At 40.5% G+C, this 10,267-nt stretch overlaps 1 protein-coding gene across 3 annotated transcripts in view; it reads left to right on the top strand.

Annotated features, from left to right (window-relative positions):
* Positions 1-10,267, top strand: part of LOC112071271 (NACHT, LRR and PYD domains-containing protein 1 homolog) — a 30,979-nt gene that overhangs the window by 7,200 nt on the left and 13,512 nt on the right. For all 3 annotated transcript variants that reach the window (XR_011475802.1, XM_070439325.1, XM_070439326.1), the window contains exons 3-9: positions 2,337-2,584; positions 5,071-5,100; positions 5,232-6,966; positions 7,220-7,300; positions 7,633-7,800; positions 9,095-9,154; positions 9,290-9,382. Coding sequence is in view for 2 of the 3 variants with exons in the window: in XM_070439325.1 (XP_070295426.1) it covers positions 2,545-2,584; positions 5,071-5,100; positions 5,232-6,966; positions 7,220-7,300; positions 7,633-7,800; positions 9,095-9,154; positions 9,290-9,382 (2,207 nt within the window). In the remaining variant the exon portion in view is untranslated. The remainder of the gene's footprint in view (positions 1-2,336; positions 2,585-5,070; positions 5,101-5,231; positions 6,967-7,219; positions 7,301-7,632; positions 7,801-9,094; positions 9,155-9,289; positions 9,383-10,267) is intronic.

Here is a 10,267-nt window from a genome sequence, read left to right as displayed (position 1 = left end):
GGCTCCTACGTATGGAGATGAGAGCAAGTCCAGTGGCAGCCAGAGGGTGCGATAGAGCATAGCGAAACTACAGTTGGCCGACATTCTGCTTGTTTTCTCATAGACGTCATCATTCGATCTCAATACACTTTTCTGTTCGCAAAACTAGAATTTGTTGCGACATGACGTTTTGTAGACTTGACTCATTGTCAAACTTTTTTAAAACATTTTTTAGTTCGTTGTTTAGAATTCAAATTCAAGTTCTTGCAGACGGGTACTTGAGAGAGTAGGCGTTCCTAACGGAAATATGAGTGCAGAAAAGCTCCAATAAGATCTCGCTAGCTTGTGCTTGGCTCTGCCCACTCCTTGCTTGTTCTGCCCATATGTAACAGTGGTTCTTTTGTAAAAGGCCCGTCTGTCCCATCTTGATTTAGATAGACAAAGTTTGGTTCCATCTGGTGGTCAGCTCTTGAACTGAGCAGAATTCTGATAGTGCAGAGCCTTCCCCAATCTGTTTTCTCAATTCCCAGAACAGCAATGTAGCCACTCATTAACGAAGATAGCAAGATGATCAACCAAGATGGCACTTTCCATGAATCTGAATAATATCAAACTTGATATTAAACTTGATTTATATCATAATTAAGTTTATATATTATATAAATATTTATATATTTCCACCGTACCTTCTCCTGTGGCAATCCGGTTTCCGAGCCGGTCACGGATGCACCTCAGCCACGCTCAAGGTACTAAACGACATCATAACCGCCATCGATAAAAGACATTACTGTGCAGCCGTCTTCATCGACCTGGCCAAGGCTTTCGACTCTGTCAATCACCATATTTTATCGGCAGACTCAGTAGCCTCGGTTTTTCTAATGACTGCCTTGCCTGGTTCACCAACTACTTTGCAGACAGAGTTCAGTGTGTCAAATCGGAGGGCATGTTGTCCGGTCCTCTGGCAGTCTCTATGGGGTACCACAGGGTTCAATTCTCGGGCCGACTCTTTCTCTGTTAACATCAATGATGTTGCTCTTGCTGCGGGCGATTCCCTGATCCACCTCTACGCAGACGACACCATTCTATATACTTCCGGCCCTTCCTTGGACACTGTGCTATCTAACCTCCAAACGAGCTTCATGCCATACAACATTCCTTCCGTGGCCTCCAACTGCTCTTAAACGCTAGTAAAACCAAATGCATGCTTTTCAACCGTTCGCTGCCTGCACCCGCACGCCGACTAGCATCACCACCCTGGACGGTTCCGACTAGAATATGTGGACATCTATAAGTACTAGGTGTCTGGCTAGACTGCAAACTCTCCTTCCAGACTCATATCAAACATCTCCAATCCAAAATCAAATCAAGAATCGGCTTTCTATTCCGCAACAAAGCCTCCTTCACTCAGCCGCCAAACTTACCCTAGTAAAATGACTATCCTGCCGATCCTCGACTTCGGCGTGTCATCTACAAAATAGCTTCCAACACTCTACTCCGAAACTGGATGCAGTTTATCACAGTGCCATTCGTTTTGTTACTAAAGCACCTTATACGACCCACCACTGCGACCTGTATGCCCTAGTCGGCTGGCCCTCGCTACATGTTCGTCGTCAGACCCATTGGCTCCAGGTCATCTACAAGGCTATGCTAGGTAAAGTGCCGCCTTATCTCAGTTCACTGGTCACGATGGCTACACCCACCCGCAGCAACGCGCTCCAGCAGGTGTATCTCACTGATCATCCTAAAGCTAAAACCTCATTTGGACGCCTTTCCTTCCAGTTCTTGCTGCCTGCGACTGGAACGAATTGCAAAAATCTCTGAAGTTGGAGACTTTTATCTCCCTCAACAACTTTAAAAATCTGCTATCCGAGCAGCTAACCGATCGCTGCAGCTGTACATAGTCCATCTGTAAACTACCCACCCAATTTTACCTACCTCACCCCCCATACTGCTTTTATTTATTTACTTTTCTGCTCTTTTGCACACCAGTACCAATATCTCTTCTTGCACATGATCATCTGATGATTTATCACTCCAGTGTTAATCTGCTAAATTGTAATTATTCGATTTATTGCCTACCTCATGCCTTTTGCACACATTGTATATAGATTCTCTTTTTTTCTACATGTTATTGACTTGTTTATTGTTTACTCCATGTGTAACTCTGTGTTGTCTGTTCACACTGCTATGCTTTATCTTGGCCAGGTCGCAGTTGCAAATGAGAACTTGTTCTCAACTAGCCTACCTGGTTAATAAAGGTGGAAAAAAAAATAAAAAAAAATTATAGAATGTATATTTATTGAGTGGCAGGTGGTTGGTTTAGGGGAGAGACTGTCATCCAATATGTCCCTCCACAGGTGCTCAGTTCGTGGACAAGTACATGCCCCAGCTCATTCAGAGGGTCACCATGGTGATGCCTATAGCTGAAGACCTACTCTCTCAAAACATGATCCATGAAGAGGTGTACTCCAACATCAGTGCTGCCAGGACTAATCAGGACAAAATGAGGGAGCTCTTTAAAGCCCTCCACTCTGGAGGAACAAAGTGAAATCTACCTTTCTCTGCATGCTGAGGGAGCATGAACCTAATCTGGTCCAGGACTTGGGTGAGTGAAGATGTTTGGAATTTAGATACATGGCTGGGATTAGGTCAGGCATTCTTGAAAGCCAACGTTTAAAAATATATATATAATATATATATATATTAATATTAAGCAAATTTGAAAGTTCTATATTTTATAGACCAAGTTATCAACTATCTGCTACAGTATCACACAATGAGAAAGAGCGCCACCATCTGGTGTTTCCCCCGAAAGAGGTGTCGGTTTAGATATAGGTARAACTCAGTGGAGGCTGCTGAGGGGAGAACGGAGCATACTAATGGCTGGAATGGAGTCAATGGATTGGTATCAACATGGTTTTCATGTGTTTGATACCATTCCATTTGCTCCATTCCATCCATTGTACTCCATTCCTGACATTATTATGAGCCGTCCTCCCCTCAGCAGCCTCCACTGGTACAACTGTCCCAGGGTCCCAGTTAGAAGACGGAAATTACCAGTAGGAGACACGTATTCATTCCACACTTTATTACTACGCAACTAACAGACACACACATACACACACACATACACACACACACACACACACACACAGCAAACAAGAGGAAGGGACGAGTGGAAGTGATAGTGTTTTCTGTTGAACAGAAGAAACAGGCAATTACTCCGGAGTACTAGCCATGTAAGGCTATACAAACAGAATGGAAATGATGTAAAATATGCATAGCAGCAATGGGATAGCAATGAGCTACCATCATAGAGATAGATAGAGGACTCATCTTTGTATCTGTGCCGTTATAACGTCTGTGACAGCATGGGTAGTACCAGTCTCCATTTTGAAGTAGTATATCTTTTTTTAAATGTTGGAAGCCCTCAATGGCGCTGCCAATGCTAATACAGCCCTTTGGCCACTAGAGGCCTCTATTATTCTCTATGGCTAGCACACAATAGGAAGCTAGTGTGCTAACAGTATTATCTGGTAATAGGCATACAGCACTCTATGGCTAGTAGGCTAACACGCTACATAGCAGTAATGATTATACCATATTGTATAAAGGGGCTAGGATAGCATATGAGGTATAAACATGATACAATTAGCGGCTAGCATGCTAGGCTAGTGGGCCACAGGCTGTGGGTTGGCATACAGTATAAACAGGCAATAGCTGGAGGCTATGGTCCCGTGTGGCTCAGTTGGTAGAGCATGGCGCTTGCAACGCCAGGGTTGTGGGTTCATTCCCCACGGGGGGACCAGGATGAATATGTATGAACTTTCCAATTTGTAAGTCGCTCTGGATAAGAGCGTCTGCTAAATGACTTAAATGTAAATGTAAATGCTAGCACGCTAAGCTAGGTTACAGGCTAGTAGCCCTCAGGCTATAGGCCGGCATAGGGAGCTGTATAACCCAATGTACAGTACAGTTAGCAGCTAGTGGGGCTAATGGTTAGAAGTAGCATGCTAGGATGTAAACAATGACGTCAATGGTCGGCCATATTGGTTGTGTAATATACAACTATTGGCTTGTAGCCATCTTGGCCCATAGTAAGTTATGGGGAGAGACATGTAGCCACACATAAACTATGCCAAAAGGGCCAGATAACCAGGGTATGCTGCATGATATTACAACATGTAAACACCTGAGTAAGCATGTATAAGCACAGTTACATGAAGTGGTAGTGTTGAATATGCTATTCAAGGCTGTTAGGGCGGCAGGTAGCCTAGTGGTTAGAGCGTTGGACTTGTAACCGAAAGGTTAAAAAAAAAAATGTCACTCTGCCCCTGAACAAGGCGGTTAACTCACTGTTCCTCGGCTGTCATTGAAAATAAGAAGTTGTTCTCAACTGACTTGCCTAGTTAAATAAAGCTACAATTTAAATAAAAAAAATTACATAGTAACAATGAGGCTATTACATAGAAATACACAGATGAACCCTAACAAAGTCCACTTACATAGTTAGCCAGATTTTCTACACACCACATAAAGGAGCAACCTCCTAATTAAAACACAGTTGACCTTGGGACACATCTTTTAGGAGTCAGTGTTTTAAGACAAATTTTTCCTTAAAGTCACAGAGGGCTATTAAAAGAAACTTCTTAATATAATTTTACAGTGAATATAATTTTTTTTAAAGTTTAAGTGTTTAAACTTTGATCAGTTTCTCAGGACAGCGGCATTTCCTAGCAGAATGCAGATATGGGAAATGTACAATACTTAAAATATTTGGAAAATGACAAAAACAAATCATTGCTCTTACAAAATTCCCCTATATGTAATTGTATTAATTAATTACAGATTTTTTTTCTCCCAACTATAAAATAATGTTTCATTGCATGACAAGGATTGTCCGAACTGTCAAGAATACCTGACGTACTGATGTTTCTTTGTGGCACACTGAAATGTAATCTTGTGTCAAGTGAAACAGTGCCCAACCTAACTGCGYCGTGATAACATTTTCAATAAATTATGAAGATGCAAAGATTAGCGATATCTTGTGAGAAGGTTTACGTGATATGTATTTGTCAATCATTTATATAGAATGCAGTGGCAAACAAAGAGGTGAACAAGGTAGGCCATGTTTTTTTTCACCTTTTTAATGAATTACATTTCTTATAATGTTATATGATTTCAAGAATTATACAACAGAAACACTTTTGTAAAATTATGAATTGACTTTCTGTTATTGTGTCAATGTTTAGAGAACAAAAMCACAATAAGCCTAAAGTACAAGGAATTCATCAGAYGTGAATATGCCACAGTGCAGGAGTACAACTCTCTCCCTGGKGAACATGTGAAGCTAGATGACCGCTACACTGAGCCCCTGATCATCCAGAAACARCGTCAGCAGAGAGAGAGAGAGGAGGAGATCCGCTCCAGAGGACAGAACTTTTATCAAGTRATGGACCAGAGGGACAGCGAGACCTACAAGAGTARCAAAGTGGAGAGGCTGTTTGATCCAGACGAGCATGGAGACATTCAGAGAACAGTGATACTGCAGGGCCACTCTGGAACTGGCAAGTCATTTACCACTCAGAAGATCATGTCTGACTGGGCGTTTGGAAGACTTTACGAAGACCGATTTGACTTTGTTTTTCACCTGAGGTGCAAAGAACTAAACCAGGCCACTGGGAGAAAAAGTGTGATGGATCTGCTTAACTACGATCAGAGTTTATCATCAATGATCAAGCAGGTCCTTCGCCAGTCTCCTGAGAGGGTTCTCTTCCTGGTAGACGGCTTTGATGAGCTCAACTTCTCACTTGATGTACCTAAAGACTCCCTTCCCAGGGACCCGTGGACACAATGCTCCCCCGAAGTGACACTGAGTGGCCTGATAAGGAAACAGATATTGCACGAGTCCTTCCTGCTTGTCACCACCAGGTCCACAGCGCTGGACAAACTAAAAGAAGTGGTCAAACATCCAGTGAGATACGCTGAGATATTGGGCTTTTCTAAAGAGGGGGTGGAGGAATACTTCAATAGATTCTTCATGAAGGAGCAACACTCACAGCAAGCCTATGACTCTGTGAGAAAAAATGAAACCCTTTTCACCGCATGTTTCATTCCAGTCATCTGCTGGATCATTTGCACAGTTTATAGGGAGCAGTTTGATGAAGGCACAGAGATGATACAATCYCTGGAGACCACCACCTCCATCTTTGTTGAATTTGTTGCCACGCTGTTGAAGCACCACTGTCAGGATTTGGGTCAGTCAGCTCTTACCATCCTCCAAGGACTAGGCAAGCTGGCAGAAAAGGGAATGGAAGAGCAGCAAGTGTTATTTGACCATGATAGTGTCTCACAGACCGTGTCAGATCCTTCCAAAGTCCCCTTCTTGTGTAAGTTTCTCCAAAAGAAGAGAGTAAGTCAGACCACTATGTACAGCTTCATGCACCTCAGCTTCCAGGAGTTTTTCACAGCCCTCTCATACATGTTACTGGGTGATGAGGAAGCTCAGGGGAAAGTTAGAGAGCTACTTTCTAAGGTTCGACGTGGAAAAGAAAACAGTCACTTGCTACCCATAGTTCAATTTCTCTTCGGCATCGCAAACAAGGAAGTGGGAAAACGGCTCGAGGATAAAAAATACATCTCTTGTTCTCAAGGAATCTGGACCCAGCTSAAACATTTTATTCTGGAAGTCATTGAAAAAGAAAAGGAGGATCGAAACGCCATTGATTATCACATTTCATCAATGTGGCTTTTTGCGTTTCACTGTCTATATGAACTACATGTAGATGATTTTGTTAAGAAAGCCATGAATACATACACAGAATTTAATCTGACTCACATTCCACTGACAAAAACAGACTGTTGGGTGCTGAAGTACTGCTTTCAGCACTGCAAGTGCATCCAAAGACTCATTCTCAACTGGTGCAAGTTAACTGCAGAGAAGATCAAAATCCTTCTGCCAGCATTGGAAAAATGTCAACATCTCGAGTGAGTATATTTGCATTTCCCTTTCTCACCCTAGAACAAGGCTGATTTTCATACATAAAATAATATTTACAGTATATATTTCCCCAAATGTTATTTGAATTAATTATAATAATAATAACTGGTTGATGCTCAATATAATGTTTCTTTCATAAAAAGGTTATTTGGACATAGATATTTGTTTTAATTTAAACTCTTGAATTAATTATTTATGTAATTTTTGTCACTTAATTGTTTTTGGTATTTGTTTTTGTAGGTTGCAGGTGGACGACCTAGCCGATGATGATTTAGATGATCTGTTGACAGCGCTGGGAGAAGGAAAGAGTTTGGAGCTGGAGTAAGAATCACATGATCTTTACTGTAACATCATACCTTARTTGTCATCTATCAAATTCTTGCTGTTAAATATATCTCTACCTCAGCTACAGTYGATTTGGAAAGTATTCAGACCCATTTACGTTTTCCACATTTTGTTACGTTACAGCCTTATTCTAAAATGTATTAAATCGTTTTTTCCCTCATCAATCTACACACAAGTCGAGGGGTTCTGAATACTTTCAGAATGCACTTACATGATATTAATGGGAATTACTTTAGCCTACCACATATTTTTTGTTGTTTTAAAAGGGTGTTTTCTGTGCCTAACTCCAATTTGTCTGTATTTTTCAGTCTGCGTAAGAACAACTTGTCTGATGAGAAAGTACAGGACTTGCTTGTTGCTCTCACTAAACACAAACCCAGAAAAGTTGAAATTGGAGTGAAGTCCATCACCAGCAATACAGCTGACAAATTCATSTTCCTCATCAGTAAGGCACATGCAGACTTGGAAAGCATAGGGTAAGTAACTTTTCATTTAGCTTCCAACCAACCTCTAATATATAACACAATGTTTCATCGAATAACAATTAGGAAACTAAGATGGAACATATATGGTAAATACATAATGTCTGTTACAAAAAGGGTTAATTAATTAACATGTAGGTAATGTAGAAGTGAACATAAATACATTATTGATTAACACAATAACAAAGGCATTTTATATAGTTTGTGATTTAAAAAAAGGGTTTAGTCCAACAGGTTATACTGACACTATTGGAATTGTAAAATACCCACAACAGTGTTTGAATCTTTACTTTTCTGTTCACAACACCAAAAGAGAAGGTTTCTAATTCTGCACAAAATTGTGTTCAAACTTTAAAAAGAGGCAAACAGCAGTTGCTACATCGACTTTGGACTTCTAAATGAARYATATGTACCCATTGATTCTTAAAGAATATATCTTARACATGCCTCATGAGCTTAAATCAACTATCGTACCCCATCAGAACKCAAAATATAAGATTGTTTTACTCCAACGTTTGTATTCAAAGAAAATGTAAACAAACACTATATAGCCTCAAAACATGGTTAAAACTATATTTTTTATATCATGGTCCTTGCATCCATAGCTCTGTCTATGAATTTGAGAGTGGTTCAATTTCTCCAGCTCCATCCCTCAGCTTTTTACCAAACCAGGGGTGCAGAGTCCGCTTTGTTAATTGTTATTAACTGCTGATTGCCACTTTAACGGTAGTGCTCCCAGTCCCCTGCAAGGTGTTGCACAACACTTGATTAAGTGGATTTACAACACACCATGTCATGTTTCAAAACAACTCAAGATGATGTGTTTCAATACTCCAGCAAAGTTAAGGTTTTGTCTCCTTTGTGTTGGTGGCAGCTTAGCTACCACTAGTTTTGGTGTTAGTTACAAAGCGCTTAATTTCAACAGTGTACCACATTTTGTACATTTTTAGACTAGACTTGGAGAGTCAGAAACCCACGATTTGAGTTAGCAGTAGTTACACAGGACTAGTAATCTTAACATTAGTACACTAGTTAGTAATCTTAACACCCAATTGACAAAAAAAGGGAATTGTGGGAACCCTGTTATTCATTGTCACACTGGACCACTTCAGTCTGTGCTGAGTCACACTGGACCATTTCAGTCTGTGCTGAGTCACACTGGCACTGGTGTGCAGAAGTTTGACATTTTGGGGGTTGAATTCAACCTGTGATTGGACACAATATAAAACATGGCCTTAATAATGTTAATTAAGTAGCCTCTTAACAGTATGCTATGTTATTGTTTCAGGCTTCATGGTTGTGAGAATGTTACATTGGAAGCCAATCTACAGAAAGATGGAGTCAATGGGTGAGCTTCATCTACATTGTCTCAGTAGAAAGGTGCACTTGATTGATATTGCATGCTGTACAGTTGTAAAGATGTGTAGATGTCTTGTCGATCAAAGTATTCATGTAATAATTCAACCATCTCTTGCTTGTGAAGGACTCTCCAAACTTCTCTTTGGTTAAAAGTGTCTGACATGAAAATGATCTGTGACTGTATCAGGGCATCTGGCTACAGTTTGAGTGAAATAGTGTAAGTACAATTTATCATCTCTAATACTACATATAACACATTTTACGGTGGATATCTTTAATTTATTGTCCATGTTAAGGAGGTGGTTTGGTGAAGCACACTCAAGAGACGAGTAACCTTGTCTAAGACCTGAAGAGTTGCAATGGCTCCCAATGCTTAGTGCTTACTGTAGACTTAAGCTCAYCAGGCTAACACAGTCTTGTGATGCCCAGGAGACCTAGCTTCGATCCTAAATGGCTATATACACACAGCTGTAGTTTAGCAATACTCTTTACTTGTTGTACTCCAGTTCATCTATGACATCACTATAGGTAACACACTATTTGACACCTAGCATCATAACACGTTATGACATGGTCATAACCATGTCATAATATGTCATAACAGCTGACATAACTTGTCATGATATGGTCATAACACTGTCGTGACACATATATTTAGACCTGTTGTGACATACAGTATATTGCGTTATTTTATGGCTGGTTATGACACCTACATAAGAGTGTCAAAATCAAATGGCCACCGGACTATTTACATTGACCCCCCCTTCATTTGTTTTGTGCACTGCTGCTACTCGCTGTGTATTATCTATGCATAGTCACTTCACCGCTACCTACATGTACAAATTACCTCGACTAACCTGTACCTCCGCACATTGACTAGGTACCGGTACCCCCTGTATATGATTATCTCGTCCAAGGTGGCTTAGCAGTTCAGACGTCTTTTTCTGTTCCGTATTGTTCGTGTCCTGTATAATATATATTACACCTTTCTTCGCATATCTTTTATCTATTATTATCCACGAACTCAACTACAAAAGCTTTCCTGCAAAAGCTTTCCTGCAACCCGCCTTCACCAATTACAAAAAGTATTATTTACCTCAAT

The sequence above is a fragment of the Salvelinus sp. IW2-2015 genome, unplaced genomic scaffold (genome assembly GCF_002910315.2).
Source record: "Salvelinus sp. IW2-2015 unplaced genomic scaffold, ASM291031v2 Un_scaffold1566, whole genome shotgun sequence".
In the NCBI taxonomy this organism is placed as follows: Eukaryota; Metazoa; Chordata; class Actinopteri; order Salmoniformes; family Salmonidae; genus Salvelinus; species Salvelinus sp. IW2-2015.
Note: the sequence above shows the minus strand (reverse complement) of the source record. Positions and strands in the feature narration are given on the sequence as shown.